The 18,528-nt window shown below is 36.6% G+C and overlaps 1 protein-coding gene across 17 annotated transcripts in view; it reads left to right on the top strand.

Moving 5' to 3' along the window:
- RNF111 (ring finger protein 111) overlaps positions 1-18,528 on the top strand; it is an 87,135-nt gene that overhangs the window by 55,253 nt on the left and 13,354 nt on the right. For 12 of the 17 annotated variants that reach the window (XM_067029764.1, XM_067029768.1, XM_067029767.1 and 9 more), the window contains 4 exons: positions 100-263; positions 2,817-3,011; positions 10,845-11,164; positions 14,408-14,669. In XM_067029764.1, coding sequence (XP_066885865.1) covers positions 100-263; positions 2,817-3,011; positions 10,845-11,164; positions 14,408-14,669 — 941 coding nt within the window. The remainder of the gene's footprint in view (positions 1-99; positions 264-2,816; positions 3,012-10,844; positions 11,165-14,407; positions 14,670-18,528) is intronic. The other 5 variants (XM_067029771.1, XM_067029765.1, XM_059056214.2 and 2 more) reach the window with 1 other exon arrangement.

The following is an 18,528-nucleotide window of genomic DNA, read 5'->3' as shown; positions in this document are numbered from 1 at the left end:
GGAATCCCCTCTGGAGAATTCTTGAATGAAGAATTTCACAACTCAGTTTGTAAGAAAGGTTTATGATTTCTTAGGTAACTAAAAATTTTGTTATTTAAGGTCTCGTTCAACCCTTGGACACAGTAGATCTCACTGGAGCCAAGGTTCAAGTTCTCATACAAGTCGGCCACAGGAGCCACGGAACCGCAGTAGGATTTCTACTGTTATACAGCCCTTGAGGCAGAATGCAGCAGAAGTTGTGGACCTTACTGTTGATGAAGATGGTAAGTTGGAGTACTAGCAGTGTAGAATTATGAAGAAGATTTGGTAAAATGAAGTGTCTTAGTATGTTAGAAACTTCTATTGCTGCTTAATGGTAATATATATTAAACTACAGGGAAGTTGCCAGGTATCCTAATGTTATTTTTCAATTAATATAATAACCTCAGTTTGTAAGTTGTGTCTAAAAATTCTCTCTGATTATTACTTCATTGCTTGGTAGTTATTTTCTTAGAAAAAAATTATTTTTACAAGAGATGGTTTGATCTATCCTCCGACTTATGTGTTATTGATACTTTCATTTATAATATTGTTATTATACTTTAACTTTGCTATGAAAAATAGAAACACTTTAAAAATACGGAACAGAAAATCAATATAAGTGAGTTTAAATGGTTAATACTGGTTATTTAAAATGTTCAATTTGCTTTTAAAAGTTGTGTTATCCTTCAGTGTAATAATATGGTTACCTTATGTGCTGCTCAGCTTTAGTGTTTTGTTTTGGCTTACAGCTGCACCCAAGTAACTGAGGAAATAAAGCTAGAGTTGGAAAACAGAGGTTAGGGAAAGTGGTAGCAAGTATTAATATATGAATACATATGTGAATTTTCCCTCATATTGAGAATTGTCTTCAGATAGTAATAGTTAAATCTTAGAAGGAAATGGTCAATCATAATTTCCTTAAGGAGACAGTAAGCCATATATGAATTTATTAATTTTTGCAGTTAGCTATAAATTGGAAAAGATACATTCGCTAGGTAGGAAGAGTTACGGGCCTTGTGCAATCAGCTATTATATCGGCTGTTTGCAGTTTGGATGATCATAACTTTCAGAGTAGCAGTACTTTGGAGTTAAGACGTTTATTAAGAGATAATTTATTCCCATTGTCTACATTTAATTTAACAATGTCTTGGTGTTTATTTTGAAGCACCATAAATTATCTGTAAGGCAGTGGTTAATACAACAGGAATTAATTAAACATTACTCAATTAAATATTGATGGCTCTTTTGGAAACTTTATGTGTGTTTTCCCATGTGACACCTGCCATCCAGTAAAGTAACAAAAGGTGACAGAGTAGCCTTTTAACCCACTAGAATTTAGTTCAGACAGAATACTTTTAGGTTAGAAGTATTCCAGTGATCAGCAGATGCCCCCTTCTCCCTACTGGTTTCTTTTAGTGGAAGGCTTCTGTCTTATTAAAAATAAATCCAAAACTTAAGTTTATCAGTTAGACCAGTGGTTCTTACTGGCCATTTTGTGCCCCTAGAGACATTTGGCAATATCTACAGACACTTTTGGTTCTCACAGTTGGGGGAGAGTGCTATTAACATCTAATGGGTAGAGGCCGGGGAGAGGCCTCTATTAACATCTAATGGGTAGAGGCTGGTAGAGGCCGGCTGCTAAACATCCTACAGTGCAAAGGACACTCCACCCCGACCCCACTGCCACCTCCAACAAAGAATTATTCAGCCACTGTCAATACCACTAAGATTGAGAAACTGAGATAAACTATTTGCAAATGAACAGAGGTTCCTCCCTCCCCCTTTTATGTTTAGGCAAATATATTTCTTTAAGCATCTGAAGTACAGAGTCCCATATAGACTAATGGGTACTATTTGTGTTTCAGGAATCAGCGTACCTCATTTCATTGTATAGAATAGTTGTCCTCTCATTGTATATCACATTTAAAGAGTGATAATTCAGGTCTAATAATTGTGACTATGCTTTGCACAGATTTATTCCCATTCTTAATTTTTAAACAGTCATTTAACAATTAGGGTCTAAAGTATAACTCATTCATAAGTTAAGGTCTGCCTGAAATTTCTTTTAATTTCTACTGCAGAAACTTTATTTTTATTAGAAAGCACTGGTGAATATTAATATTGGCAAAAAAATTTTGGGGAAAAACATACAAAAAGGCATGAAAGAAAGAAATTAAAACGGTTATTAAAAATCATAGCTAATGTTTATTGAATGACTGCTGCTTGTAAAGCATCATATAAAGTGCTTTGTATGTATGATCTCTGTTCATCCTAACAACAGTTCTATGAAGAAAATTCTGTACTTTCCTAGTTCTACAGGTGGGGAAGTAGAGAGTGGTTAAGTAACTTATCCTAGATCATACTGTCAGTGATGAAATCAGAATTGCTATCCAAGCTATGTGACTCTAGAATCCATAATGTAACCAGAGAAAGTACAATTTGTATACTGCTCTAACAGCCTGTGACAATGTGTATGAACATAGCAGAGGGACTTTTTACTTTACCTCTTTTCTTTGTGATCTGAAAACTTACATGGTCATTACCAAAAAAAAACTATGTTAGTCCTTTGACTTATTGGAATATACGTATATGTGTTGGGTTTTTTAAAATGCAGTAACATGTCATTTTAATGTTGCAGTTTAACTTTATGACAACTTTTTTTTACTGTATATTGTCCTTATTAGAGGGTTCATGTTTTGTTTGTTTTAATATCATAAAAATGTTAGCTTTTATTAAAATGTAACCCATTACCTAATTTGTTTTGAAATGCTAAATAAACATTTTGTATATTGTAGAACCTACTGTAGTACCAACCACTTCCACGAGAATGGAATCGCAAACCACAAGCTCTTCCATTAACAATTCAAATCCATCTACCTCTGAGCAGCACTCTGATACTGCTTCAGCTGTCACTAGTAGCCAACCCTCCGCAGTGTCAGAGACTTCACCTATGCTTGCAAGCAATAGTATGAGTGGTACTTCTACAGGAGGTATGTAAAAAAAGAAAAAGAAAAAAAAAAAAAAAGAAGAGCAGAGAGGGGACTCTGTTAGAGAAAGGATTGTTGTTTTTAAGATTTTAGCTCTGTTAGCAAGAGTGTATTCTTAGAATAAGCATCATATGTGAACAAAGTGGTCTCTATTAGAATTAGACTATGACTTCATATTTGAGTCTGTGTGCTATATGTTACTGAATTATTATAGCTCAACTGAAAGACACGGGGAAGAGTTGAATGGCTGACACCAAAAATACAAGCAACAAAAGAAAAATATAGATAAACAGGACTTCATCAAATTTAAAATTTTTGTACATCAAAGGAAATTATAAGAAAGTGAAAAGATAGCCTACAGAATGTGAGAAAAATATTTGAAAATCATATATTTGATAAGGGTCTAGTATCCAGAATTTATAAAGAACTTGCACAACTCAACAATAAAAAGAAAAGCAACCCAGTTTTAAAATGGGCAAAGAGGGCTTCCCTGGTGGCGCAGTGGTTGAGAGTCCGCCTGCCGATGCAGGGGACACGGGTTCGTGCCCCAGTCCGGGGGGATCCCACATGCTGCGGAGCGGCTGGACCCGTGAGCCATGGCTGCTGAGCCTGCGCTTCCAGAGTCTGCTCCGCAACGGGAGAGGCCACAACAGTGAGAAGCCCGCGTACCGCAAAAAAAAAAAAAAAAAAAAAAAAAGGGCAAAGAATTAACATAGGCATTTTTCCAAAGAAGACAGTCATTTGTACAAATGACCAAGAAGCACATGGAAACATTATTAGTTATTAGGGAAAAGCAAATCAAAACCAGAATGAAATTCCACTTTATTCCCACCAGGATATCTATAATTAAACAAAACAAAAACAGAGAACAGGAAATCAGAAGATAAGCAGGGTTAACAAGGATATAGAGAAATTGGAACCTTTACTTATTTTTCTTTTTATAAATTTATTTATTTATTTTTGGCTGTGTTGGGTCTTCATTGCTGTAGGCGGACTTTCTCTAGTTGCGGCGAGCAGGGGCTACTCTTCATTGTGGTGCACGGGCTTCTCAGTGCGGTAGCTTCTCTCATTGCAGAGCACGGGCTCTCGGTGCGCGGGCTGCAGTAGTTGTGGCACGTGGGCTCAGTAGTTGTGGCTTGCGGGCTGTAGAGCGCAGGCTCAGTAGTTGTGGTGCATGGGCTCATTTGCTCCACAGCATGTGGGCTCTTCCTGGACCAGGGCTCAAACCCATGTCCCCCACACTGGCAGGTGGATTCTTAACCACTGCGCCACCAGGGAAGCCCCTGGAACCTTTATTAATATCTGGTGGGAATGTAAAATGGTGCAGCCACTGTAGAAAACACTTTTGACAGTTCCTCAAAAAGTGAAACATAGAGTTAGCAGCGTATGACCCACAAGTCCACTCCTAGATCCATATCCAAAAGAATTGAAAATAGGAATGGGAGTTTTAAAAAGTTTGATGATGTCATTTTCCCAATATTTTGTGTTGTTTATTCTTTTGGTGTCATATCTAAGAAACCATTGCCTAACCAAAGGTCTCAAAGATTTACTCCTCTGTTTTCTTTTAAGAGTTTTATAGTTTTAACTCTTATCTCAGATTAACTGGGTCTTAAAGTAGTCTTTTTTCGCTCTTGAATGATGGCACAGAGATAGGAACTTGCTGTTTAGTAATAGAGACATCATAGACCCTATAGCTTGTAGATTGACTATATCACCAATAATAATAATAATCACCATTAATAATGAAACCACCATATATTTTCTATCTTTTTTTGGCTTTTAATAATATTTTTAATTCTTATAATATCCCTGTAACTTACCTTGAGCAGATTGGAAAACTGCTTGTGTCAGATTTAGATCTCCCTTCCCTGGAAACTTGAGGCAAAGCTTGAGGAAAGAAGGAGATTTCTCGGGGGTGTCTGAAAAAAAAAAAAAATGTAGGCAGAAGTGAAACTGGCTTTTATTTCGTTTATTGAGTGCACTGTCTTTCCTGGTAGCTTTATGTACCCTATGCTTATCTAGATGTTATGTGAAACAGTCCCAACTTTATTTCAAGACAGTCTCAAAGCTTTTATTTATGATTTTTAACACCCTTGTTTAGTTAGGATTCACATTTAATCTATTAGGTAGTAACTTCATTGCCTGAATGGCCTTCTCATGATATTACTCGATCTTTTAATGACCACTCTTGGGTTAGACTTGCTCATGTTGTATTTCTCTAGACTAGGAGAACCTTGTTCCAGGCCAAATTGTTCCTCTGTATGAATCTGATAGAAGCACATACAGATATTCAGATTACATTAGGGGTGTTCAGTTCTGCTGGATTTATTTTCTTCCAAGACTGTAGAACATCATTCACCTGTTTTCTTCACATCCTTTCCTTACTTTGTACCTTCTTGTATATTTCCAACCTTGAATCACTTGAGCCATGTAGCTTCTCTCTTATCCAGGTTCCTAAATGGGACTGGTAAAAATCACAGAACCATGCAGATTGATGCCTCATGAATTTATGGTATCTAATCTTGGGCTTTTGGTAATAAGTTGTCATAGTGTGATAAATCTCAGTAGGTTCCATTTTCTTCCCCTCAGTGTCTATTCCAAAATTCTGTTATTCTTCTTAAGACTCTCATTTCCGGGGGTAGGGGGAATAAAAAAAAATAAATGAAGGTTCTCAAGCATGAATACTTGTAACTTCCAGCCCCTTTAATAAAAACTTTTGTGTATTTATACCTATCCATATCTCCTAACTCCTGGTCTCTTAACTCCTTCTTATACTTTCCAGTCTCTTTATCTATGCTCCACCTCCTGTCCTTTCTTGTGTCCTTGACCTTGCTTTATCAGTTATCTTCCCTCTGTCTTCAGCATCTTTGTTGTTTCCATCCCCTTCGTACACGCATGTGTACATTTGTGTTAAGTCTTATGTATACCCAAGTGGATCTTCTTCACCTTAAACTCCTTCATTTAACTTTAACTCTGCCTCCTTTCAGAACAAACAAACATGATGTTTAAAAATCTGGCAGTAATTTTCTTCTCATCTTATTTTCTCCCAGTACTCTATTTTCATCCCTTCTTTCACTCGTCCATCTCATAACTGTCGGTGTTTTCACCTACCACCAGTATGCCGATGACTCACCATATTGTGCTTCCAGAACACTCCCCTTGTTTTAAACTTTCATATCCAACTGCCTCTCCTCTGGACCATTCTGCAGTCACCTCAAACTCAACATGCCCCGATCAGCTTATCATCCGTCTGACTTCTCAATGTTCTTAGCTTTATGCATATATGATATCTTATATATTCATTTATTCAGCAAGTATTTATTGATTACATACTACGTATCAGGCAGTGTTCTAGACACTGGGAACACAACATAAACAGAGCTAACTATTGTAGTGGATAATAATAGCTAACATCTGTTGAACTCATAATATTGGTCAATAATTTATTTATATTAACTCTGATTTTTGTAATAACCTATGCGGCAGATTCTATTATTCTTTTCATTTTACAGGGAAAGTAACTTGTCTAAGGTTATATGATAGTGGAGCAAGAATTCAAACCTATGACGTCTGACTTGGATCCTATAACATTTTCAGGGTTATATCTCAGCCCCCACGTCAAAGTGTTACACAAGTAAATGTCACTTATTGTGTGTTACTTCAGAAAAGAAAATCGAAAACCTCTGGGACACTAAATCCATTCAGTGGATGGACTAAATGACCTTCATGATTCCTTCCAACTATGACACATTAATTTTACAAACCAGTTACTTGAGGATTATGTGTAACTCTAAGACTCAGGAGATGAGTCTGTAACCATCCAGCATTTCTCAACCTTGGCACTATTGTCTTTGGGCTGGACAGTTCTTGGGTGTGGCGTTGGGGGGCTTGTCCTGTGCATTGTAGGATATTAGCATTATTATTATATTTTTAATTAATCTTTGTTAGAGTATAGTTGCTTTAATGTTGTGTTAGTTTCTGCTCTACAGCAAAGTGAATCAGCTATATGTATAGATATATCCCCTCTTTTTTTGAATTTCCTTCCCATTTAGGTCACCACAGAGCATTGAGTAGAATTCCCTGTGCTGTACAGTAGGTTCTCATTAGTTATCTGTTGTATACATGGTAGCGTATATATGTCAATCCCAATCTCCCAATTCATCCCAACCCCCCTTCCCCCCGGTAGCCATAGCAGCATTCTTGGCTTCTCCCTACTAAATAACCAGTAGCACTACCTCCCCTCCAGCTGTGACACCAAAAGTATCCCCAGGTGTTGCCAGATATTCCCTGGGGGGCAGTGTTGCTCTATACTGTACCTAGAACCTAGTGCTTCTGTTATAATACTGGTTGATTTCTGTTTTAAATTTTCTTTGTACTTGATGATGAGCTCCTTTAGGACCAAAGACCAAGTCTTTCTCTTTTTCAGCACTAAGCTGCAACCCTGCAGGCCTGCCTTTTTTCCCTTGTGAGGTTAGCTTAAATTTAGCAAGTGCTTATTGAACCACCTACATTGTGCAGGCATGTTTCTAGTTTCTAGAGATAAAACAACAAAGGCAGACAATATCCATTCGTTATTTTAAAGGCCAGGACTTTCATTTTTTAGTACCTTTGTAGATCCTTAACCATGCCGTTATTATGTATAAGACTTGCCAAATAAATGAATAAATGCATGAGTACATCTCAGTAATCCTCCTAGAATTACAATAAAAGTATTTTAACCAGCTTGGTGTCACTGTGCTGTGGAGTTAATTCTTCTGGTGTAGATTTGCGATTATCTATTTTTAGTGGCCACTCAGCGGCCTAATTTTAATAAAAAAGGTAGTGTTTTATTTACTCGATCAGATGTCTTTGTATTTCACCTCAACTCTGTGGCATTTTTCTTTGCTCAGTAACTCTTGAACAAGAGGAGATTCAGTTGTCTTTACTTTGGATTGCTACCTTGTTTGAGGTAGAACAAAGAGCTTCTGGACTGTAGGAAAATAGATATTAATTTAATTGGAAGCCAAAACTGTACCATAAGAAGTAGAGCTATAAGGTCAGTCCTCTTTTAGGGGCCATACTGTTAATCATATAATCCCTTAAATATGTGTGTTCAGCCTTAAGGATATTAAAGTCATTGGGCTTCCTCTTCACTCACTCTGAGTTTTGTATTTGAAATAATTGAAGACCAAGAGGGCAAATCGTTTCCAAACAGGTTAAGTGTCATATCTATCACTTCAGTCATGGCCCTAGCAGTCCCTAGATCTCTTGCGCTGGTTACAGACTCATCTCCTGAGTCTTAGAGTTACACATAATCCTCAAGTAACTGGTTTGTAAAATTAATGTGTCATAGTTGGAAGGAATCATGAAGGTCATTTAGTCCATCCACTGAATGGATTTAGTGTCCCAGAGGTTTTCGATTTTCTTTTCTGAAGTAACACACAATAAGTGACATTTACTTGTGTAACACTTTGACGTGGGGGCTGAGATATAACCCTGAAAATGTTATAGGAAGTAAAGTTCCTATAATAATGATATTGCTGTAAATCTCACAGCCTTTGGGAAATAGCTACTAAATGTTTGATTCAGCATAGCAAAGATAGGCTGTTGATCATGGTCAGTTCCAGGTATGCCAGTTGTGACTCTGTCCAGGTTACTCAAGAAATTTGGAATGCAAATGATTGAAAGTGATTTAATTATAGAACTGACTTTGAATCTGCTGTCACTTATGTTTTAAAAGTGAACAGCTTGTTGACTTTCATTGTTTTTTGATACAAATTATTTGTAATATTTAACCTCTCAACTGATGGTAACAAGGTGTAGTACTAATTCCAGGAGGCTATTAGAGATCAGTAAGAATTTGTAATTTTTTTCTATCCAAGTTTACAGACTCCTGAATTCTAGTTCTGAGGTTAAGAACCTTTGCAAAAGGGTTCAGGAAATTAGCCCAAGTAGGCCAAAGTAGGAACTTGGGGTGGGGGGAACCAATATACATAGATTTAGAATAGAGATACTGCCTAACAGGGTTTAGATCACAGACTTTGCCCAGAAGAGAATCAGCAAAAGCAGGATAGGACATGTATGGGAGGGCAGACCCAGGAGAATTACAGGGAGGTGTACTGCAGTCAAACCCATCAATCAGAGCCTGAAGTATCCTCACCCAGATTCATTTATGTGAGTCTATAAATCCTCTTTATTGTTTAAGCCAGTTTCGGTTGGATTTTTGTATTATTTGTAAAGAACCAGAAGATTCCTAATTTTGGTACATTGGCTCAGAAGAGAATAGCTATGTACTGTCAGCCAAATAGGAGCAGGGTATCCCTGGTATTGGTTACTCTAGAAAAAAGGCTAGAACAATGGTACTCCAGAATCCTGGTACTCCAGAAGGATTCTGAGGAGATGCCTCATGAGTCACGTGGGGGTGGGGGAAGGGAAGGACAGGGATTTGTGTTTTCCACTCTTCTAATTTTTATTTTTAAGTAAAAAAATTTATCTCCATTTTTATCTGTTTTATCTAATTTCCACATAATACATAGTTTGAGGAAAGGGTGCTTTTTTTTTAGAGGAGTTTGAAACACTAGGATAAACCTTCTGGGGACACTTTCTGCTGTTCTTTTGGCATGGAAGAACATACCTTCAAAATAACTCTGGGCGTATGACAGAGCATAATCAGGACTCAGATATTTCATACCTAGAAGATTATTATCTTTTCGAACAACAGCCATGCAAGGCAATTATTGCTACATTTAATAGGTGAGAAAGAGGTTAAATAACTTTCCTAAGGTCACATTGCTCCAGATTAGACAGGCTCAGGATTAGAACTCAGGCCCAACTGACTCCATGTTTTTTCCCATTGTTCAACCTTGAGTCACTAGATTATTATAAGAGACCTTTAATTTTCGACATAGTAGAGTCTTATTTCTTATGTTCTATTGGGTCTGAGTTTAGAGACCAGAGGAAAGGAAAAGACATTGGAAGTTAGTGAGACTTAGCCAGATATGCTCTGAGTTGGATGGTTATGTCTTTTCTCTTTGAAATAAATAAATAAATTTATTTATTTATTTATTTATTTATTTATGGCTGTGTTGGGTCTTCATTGCTGCACGTGGGCTTTCTCTAGTTGCGGCGAGCGGGGGCTACTCTTCGTTGCAGTGCGCGGGCTTCTCAGTGTGGTGGCTTCTCTTGTTGTGGAGTATGGGCTCTAGGCACACAGGCTTCAGTAGTTGTGGCATGTGGGCTCAGTAGTTGTGGCTCACGGGCTCTAGAGCACAGGCTCAGTAGTTGTGGCTCATGGGCTTAGTTGCTCCGCGGCATGCGGGATCTTCCCGGACCAGGGCTCAAACCCATGTCCCATGCATTGGCAGTCAGATTCTCAGCCACTGCACAACCAGGGAAGCCCGTGTAGTTATGTCTTAAGAAGATAAGATTTTAAGAAGTACATAGTAGTCTTCATTATATAGGAATGATTTATAGTATTAGAGGCTCATGGAGCTCAGGAGAACCTTAGCTTTGTTGCATATAATGGAAAGACTCCCATGATATTTTAGAGTTTTAAAAATACAATTTAATACTAATAATTTATAATGACCTAGGAAAAGGTGATCTATTGCCATATTTAAACATCATGGTAAATATAAGCCTCCTAAAGCTTGCCTGAAAATCCCAGTGAAGGTCACTGCCTGAAATTACAGGATAAGCATGTTAATAATGTGACTATATCACATTATTATTTACAGATATTTGAAATCAGTAATCACTTCTTAATTATTTACTTATTTATACACATATATGAAATATACACTTTCTTTTACACAGTGATATTTGATCATTTGGTTCTATGCCTTTTTTCATTTCAAGATGACTCAAGGAGAACTGCATCTAGTGCTATAACGGAAACTGGCCCTCCTGCAATGCCAAGGTTACCTTCCTGCTGTCCCCAGCACTCGCCATGTGGAGGGTCGTCTCAGAGTCACCATGCGTTAGGACATCCACACACAAGTTGCTTTCAGCAGCATGGCCACCATTTTCAGCATCATCACCACCACCATCATACTCCCCACCCAGCTGTCCCAGTGTCTCCCTCCTTTGGTGATCCTACTTGCCCTGTGGAAAGACCTCCACAAGTACAGGCACCTTGTGGAGCAAATAGTAGTTCTGGTACCAGCTACCATGACCAGGTACGTGGAATTTGATGAGCTCATCTTGATTTTTTAAAATTGTGATTCCTTCAGGAGAAAAAAAAAAAAAAACCCTAATGATAAAGTTTATATGCTAAATAAGTCATTCTTGTTGCCCCTGCAAGAGTGGCCTAATTTAATGATGTGTGATTTTTTTAAATTGAGTATTTAGGATTTTCTCATGTAAATTATTGCAACTAATTGAGGGGGCCAGGGATGTAGAAAATTGGACGTGATAACTAATTTTTATTCTGGAATGTTTTTAGGTGTTTTTAGTTAAATGTAGGTGGATCTAAACCTTTGGGATTTTATTTCAAACAAAGTGTTGAAACTGCAGTGTCAACCTAATTCATGAGAAGTTTGGGAATTCTCTCAGTTTTTTTCTCCTCTACCCTACCTCCTATTCTGGAGCCTCCCTATAATCTTCACTCATCTAGAAATAAACAGCCGTCTCAGGTGCAAACCTGTGACATAGCTTCTCAGGATCAGATGAGGTTTTTAGTTTGTGGGAAATTGAAATGTCAGCAAAAATTATAAGAATTTTTTTGCTAATTAAGTAAATTAGTTGATATTATTAGTGAGTGCTTGATATGTCAAATAATATTAAATTAATATTGGTGATCACATGGAGTAAATAAAGTGAGGTGTTATGTGCTGTTTTAACTTTTGCTCTGTCGTCTCTGTGTATAATTGTGACATAAACCTTGGTGGTGCATACTTTAAAAAGCAAAACATGTAATTTAAAACTGTAAGTGACACATGCTAAAAAATGTGCTAGAAAAAAGTCAAAAAGAAATTCAGAGCAGCTGCTTTACTGTACCCTCTGACCTTTCCTAAAGTACTTGCTTCATCTTTTAAATTTTTGCTGGCTATCTCTTCTGGTTCTGACAAATTAAAAGTAATTAAGAAAGTGGGGTGTTCCCTTAAGAAGAAAAAACTAGCTATTGATACCAAAAGGAAATTTGAAAGGGTTTAGTAGGAAATATTATTAAAGAGATTTTAGATTATGTTTTGGTTCTGGTAACAGTTCTAAGTATTAACATCTATGGATTATCTAGACCTGTTCTACCTCTTGGGAATGAGGAAGCAACCTGAGTGAGTTAATTAGAGGAAGAATCTCTTTTGTGTAAAATATAGATGTAACCTACTCACCTATATCTAAGTAGAGGTATTTGGACTGTACACAAAACTTGAGAAGAATCAGCAGCATTAGGCATTCAGTGGTTATAATGGGTATGAAGGTAAACAAAGAATGAGGTTTTGGAAATATGAACGGTTTGAGATTGATGTAGCTATTTGTAGGACTCTGAAATTAGCCACGCGCTCATGAGGTAGCCTCGTATAGTCTCTGTTTGAGACCTGTGTGGACACAGCAGGAAGTTGAGGAGAGGCAGACTGATCTGAGGATTTATAATTGTGTGGATGTCTTATGATTGACTGTCAGACTATAGATAGGCAGAGAAAGATTGGGGAGGATTAGGCTTGACTAGAGAAGTTGCAGTAATTACTTGACTCTGTACTCTACTACTCCTCCTGATGTAGCTTTCTCTTTTGAGAGAATAGTTTAATTAGTGCTATGCACTACTTATGAGCTGTGTAAAGTAATATTTGCCATTTCTGTGCCATTTTGCTTACCCTCCCTTTTCCTTCTAGAATAATAATTGAATGAACTATTGGAATTGTGAGGAAGAGGGTTCTCTGTGTTGATTTTTCCCCTTTTCTTTTTATTCTCTACTTTTAACTTTACCCTCGGTTCCTTCTAGGAGGACCTTCACCCTACTTAACTCACTCTCTGGGAGTGTTCTTAATCACTGACTGGAGAAGAAGATAGGAAATTTGCTCACCTTCATAGTATGTTGATATTCCAGTCCATTTGCCAAATTTTAGCCTAAATAGGAAAATACGGAAAGGATTTGAACCATAAGTAATAATTCACAATCTTAAAATATTACTCTTAAACTTTATTTAGTCAAATTGGGAGCATATATTGTATTTGCCAACTCAAAAGAAAGAGCCCAGACATTTATTTAATTGATTGTAGACATATAATATAGAAGAGGAAAGTAGCTCTTTCTTTTCACCTTCCTACAGCTTCTCCTGTACCATCATCCTCCTTCCCTTTTAGTATCCAGAGTTTCTCATGTTTCTGTTGTCCTCTGAACTGGGAGGCCATTGAAAGTACAAAGACAACTCGGTCTCTAAAAAAATAATAATAATAAAATAAAATAAATTTTAAAAAAGTACAAAGACCACTATGGTTCCTCACTGGACTGGGTGACCTGGGCCTCTAATAAATGCATTACCCTAGCTTTCCTCACTTCTAGCCCCTCAGCTTTCAGTATTGAACAATTCCTGCATGTGATTCCATATGTAACATCTTTATTTTCTTTAATCACATTTTAAAAATTACAGCTGTACTGAACACTAAGCAAAGACTTGTATTTAAAATACTTAAGAATATAAAGAAGCAATTTTGTTTCTATAATCTGCTCTAGAGTAGAAGGTAAAGTGTTGTACTAAGGATTTTTCAAAGTGCTCAGGGGAAAAAGTTTAATTACTTTTGAGTAGAGATGGAATCTAGACTCTGATTTTCCAACTTGGTAAATGGGCCTTCCCTAAAATTATATTCCTAATAAAAGTAATCATGGTTTAATCTTTTTTTTTTTAAGCGAAAAAAGTTATGAGGAAAAGCTAGCTTGAATAATCTTAGGCCCTTTGTTATCTTGGATAATGTTTGCACTATTAGAGTTTTAGTTGAATGCTTGCTGTGTACAGTTTAAAAACAGAACAAATTTTTACCTGGAGCCTTAAATGTTTTCAGTGGTATGATTATATGTTTTGTAAAGGAGTCCTAAATTACCAATCAGAATTTTGGGGTAAAGGAGGATATGGAAGTATGATTTAAAAGTTTCTTTCTCTCTTAAAATCTAGATAATGGAAGAGAAACAGATCTTAAAATAATATATTAATTAACTTTTGTTCATCTTATATAGCATGATCTCATGCTTGATTATTTAAAATTGATTATAGATTTTAAGTGTATAAGCACTACAATTTTTACAGTCCAAGATGCACACAGTATCTTCTTCGTACTCAGTAGGTCTTCACACTCAAAATTTTTACCAGTTTTAAATTCATAGATTCTATTTTTCTAGATTAAATTAGGAGTACTTTTATAATATAAGTTGAAACAATGTTTTGACCACATTTTAGAAAGATAAAACATAGTTCCTCTTTATACAGCAGGCATTGCCAGTAGACCTGAGCAGCAGTGGTATCAGAAGTCATGGAAGTGGTGGTTTTCATGGAGCATCTGCCTTTGACCCCTGCTGTCCTGTTTCCTCTTCCCGAGCTGCAATCTTTGGCCACCAGGCTGCTGCTGCTGCCGCCCCGAGCCAGCCATTATCAGTAGATGGTTATGGATCCAGCATGGTTGCACAGCCCCAGCCCCAGCCCCCTCCACAAGCCTCGCTGTCATCTTGCAGACATTACATGCCGCCTCCTTGTAAGTATGAATTTAACAGGCAAAGAGCTTAGAGGCACATAGATGAAGCATCATCCTCTCCTCATGAAATAACCTTTCAGTAATAGTTTATAAATTTTTAGTACCTCCTTGGCCTAAGAGTGGAATGTATTTTTCCTATTTCATCCTCCCTTTACCTCACATACCCAAAACAGTCTTCTAAGGCAAAAAGGGCAGATGTTGTTGTAAAAGGTCTGGGAAAATAATAAAAAGTATATTTTGACTGTTTGACATACTAACATTTACATTGTAATTAATATCTATGAACTCGTACATTGAATGGCACCTTAGATTCCTATAAAAGGAAATTTTAAGGAATTAGATTTATCCTTTAGGAGTAAAAGGAAATTTGAAAGTTTAGTAATAGGAAAGTAAACTTTGATTAATAATTCTGAAGCTTAACGGAGCTACAAGAGAAAATTCCTTGACAGAAAGCTTTGCCAATTGCAGAAATGTTTCTGTACTCATTTGATGCAAGCAATTAAAATAGAATCAGACATGGCTTTTCTAAAGAAATTGAAATCTATGAAATACCGTAAGAAATGAGAAATACCCTTAGGCTGTGTAACATATATTTATTGCTCTGTTAAATCATAGGTTAATAATCAGATGGAAGCTTATTAAGTACTTTGATTTAAAAGAAACACTGAAAATTCATGCCAGGGGTATACCAGAAAGTTGGCAAGGAAATTTGCTTTTGTTTTGATTACATACAAGGGATAATTTTCAGTTATATATCTTCTTAGATCTCTTCTTCCAGTCCTATAATTTTTAAAATCTGGGTCCTGCAGGCACAGCTGGAGTCAACCCAGAATTTGTACAATGAAATCTGGTGATATATCACTTTTCAAGAATGCAACTTTAAAGTATAAGGTAGAAAAAAGGTTTTGAAATGAGTTCGTTTTTGCAAAGCATTGACCAAGTGAGCAAATTCTGTGTGTGAACACTGGTATGATGTACAGGCTGTTCTGTAGTACTTGCTGATATTCATCTTTAATTGATTATCTTTTATTGAGAACTCAAAATGTGTGGTTTTCTCCCCCTACCCTTTAAAAATAATATACTGAAGCAATTTATAAGTGTGTCCATTCATCTTTTATGTCCTAATAAAAAAATGTTTTAGACTTAAACTTGTTTTACTTTTATCATAAAAGTAACTGGTGTACACCCTAAGAAATTCAAACTGCAGAATGATATAAAATGAGAAGTTAAAAGCCCTTCTCCTTTCTTCCCACTAATGCTAATACCTCAGAGGTACCAACTGTTTATAGTGTATTATAAAACCTTTTGGAAATTTTCTTTCTCCACACATTATTATGACATCTCTTATTATGACATAGCTCTCCTTTTAAAAAAAATGGGATTATATCAAACATAGTATTTGCCTCTTGCTTTTTCATTTTTGATTTTTTTTTTACTTTTTAAATCATCTTAGATTTTTTCATATTAGCATATAAAAATCTAACCCATTGTTTTTAATACCCTCACAATATTCCATTGTATATTAAATTAGTCCTCTGTTGATGGACATATAAATTGTTCGTAGTTTTTTTTTTTTTTTTTTTTTTTTTTTTTTTCCGGTATGCGGGCCTCTCACTGTTGTGGCCTCTCCCGTTGCGGAGCACAGGCTCCGCACGTGCAGGCCTAGCGGCCATGGCTCACGGGCTTAGTTGCTCCGCGGCATGTGGGATCTTCCCGGACCAGGGCACGAACCCGTGTCTCCTGCATCGGCCGGCGGACTCTCAACCACTGCGCCACCAGGGAAGCCCTGTTGGTAGTTTTGTAGTCTATCTGTAGGGTAACTTCCTGGGAGTGAGATTGCTGGGTTAACATGACATGCTGAACTTTTAAGAAGCAAGATCAAGAACGCTTTTTTGTTTGTTTGTTTTTACTAGCAAGAACACATAAAATAGAGAAGAAGGGAAATGGTCTGTGGGAAAGCAGAATATGTCACCTTTATACAGTGGTTAGTAATTGTTTTGTTTAGATAAACAGTGTATTATAATGATGGCTGAATTTTTCACCACACACAAAAACTGGCAACTATGTGAGGTGATGGATATGTTAATTAAACTGATTGTGGTAATCATTTCATGGGGTATACATGTGTCAAATTATTGTATTATACACTTTGAATATATTGTTGTATTTGTTAATTATACGTCAGTAAGATTGAAAAAAATAAAATGATTAATGAAGAGTTAAATAAACTGATTCATTCCAAAACAAGACTTTAAAATTTTGTTATATTTGTGAATATTTTTTCTTGTATAATGATTATAGAAGTAGAAAACATTGACATGAAACTGGGAAAAATGCTCTAAATTTGAGGAAGGATAGTTAACAATGATAAAACTTAGTGACTTCCTTTTTGATGACCAAGGAGTATTGAGCTTTGTGACTTCTTAGCGTAAAGCATTGATTTGAAAATATAACTTTTAGAAAATCAGTTTAAAAATATGTCACAACTTACACTGAGCTTAGTGAAAGTTTCCTTTAAATATTGTGAATATTTAGTGACTATTTCCTTTAAATAGTTCCTTTAAATAACAATACATACTAGCAAGGTTTCCTTTGAAGTATTGCTGAATGAGTCCATGGTTACCTAACTTTCACCACTGATGCATGAATCAAAGCAATTAAAAATTGAAGGCAGTCATTCTGTAATGAAACTAGAGAATAGCTGTAGCTCCATACCAGGCTACCAAGAAAAATCTTACAAATAAAATGAAATCAGAACTAAAATCCAAAGAGGAGACAAACTTATTTTTAGACCTCAAACAGATGCACATCTCTTAGAGTAAGAGAGATATGTATTCCTGTGAGGGACCTTTCAACAGTCACTTTGCAACATAAAGATTCAGGATGAAGAAATGGGCGAAACCATCTTTATAAAGGCTGATTTCTGTGGCAAGTTCCTGGGTATATTTGCCTTCTTTTTATTTTATTTAATTTATTTTAATTTTATTTTTTTTGCGGTACGCGGGCCTCTCACTGTCGTGGCCTCTCGCGTTGCGGAGCACAGTCTCCGGACGCACAGGCTCAGCGGCCATGGCTCACGGGCCCAGCTGCTCCGAGGCATGAGGGATCTTCCCGGACCGGGGCACGAACCCGTGTCCCCTGCATCGGCAGGCGGACTCCCAACCACTGTGCCACCAGGGAAGCCCTTGCCTTCTTCTTAATGTAGCACCGGAAAAGTAGCATGGGGCAGGAGGAGAAGTGCACTAATGAAAGTATATGTTTGCAGTTGTGCCTAGGACTCGCAAGTTGCTTTCCTCTTTGTAGTGCTCTATAACCAGTGAATGACAAAGGAAAACAAGATTTATGTATTTATAAGTATATAATTTATACATTTGATTATACAAAAGCAAAATAGTTGAGTATGGCAGAGTAAAATTGACAGGAGACAATTTGGAAAAATGTTTATACTACCTTTTTATGACAAAGCTTGCATGTATAGAAGGAATACTTATAAATCAACAAGAAAAAGGTGAATAATAGGCTAAGAATATGAATAGATAATTCTGGGAAGAAATATAAGTGGTAAATAAACAATTTTTTTCTGGTTAGCATTTAAAAAATTTAGTGATAGTGTAGTTAGGCAGGAACTCTCATGTACTGCTGATGGTAATTAATTATGTAAACTTTGGGAAGGGTGTTTTGTCAACCAGTATCTGAATTTAAATTATTCTCTCAGACTCAGAACTGCTTATAGGAATTTATGCTACAGAAACTCTGTGAGCAGTGTGTGTGCACGTGCATGCGTGTACACACACGTGTACATGCATGTATGAAAGAGCACAAGGGAAATCATACAGATGTTTATTGCAGCTTTGGATTA

The sequence above is a fragment of the Kogia breviceps genome, chromosome 3 (assembly GCF_026419965.1).
Source record: "Kogia breviceps isolate mKogBre1 chromosome 3, mKogBre1 haplotype 1, whole genome shotgun sequence".
Taxonomy (NCBI): Eukaryota; Metazoa; Chordata; class Mammalia; order Artiodactyla; family Physeteridae; genus Kogia; species Kogia breviceps.
The sequence above is the reverse complement of the archived record's forward strand: the minus strand, read 5'-3'. Positions and strand labels throughout refer to the sequence as shown.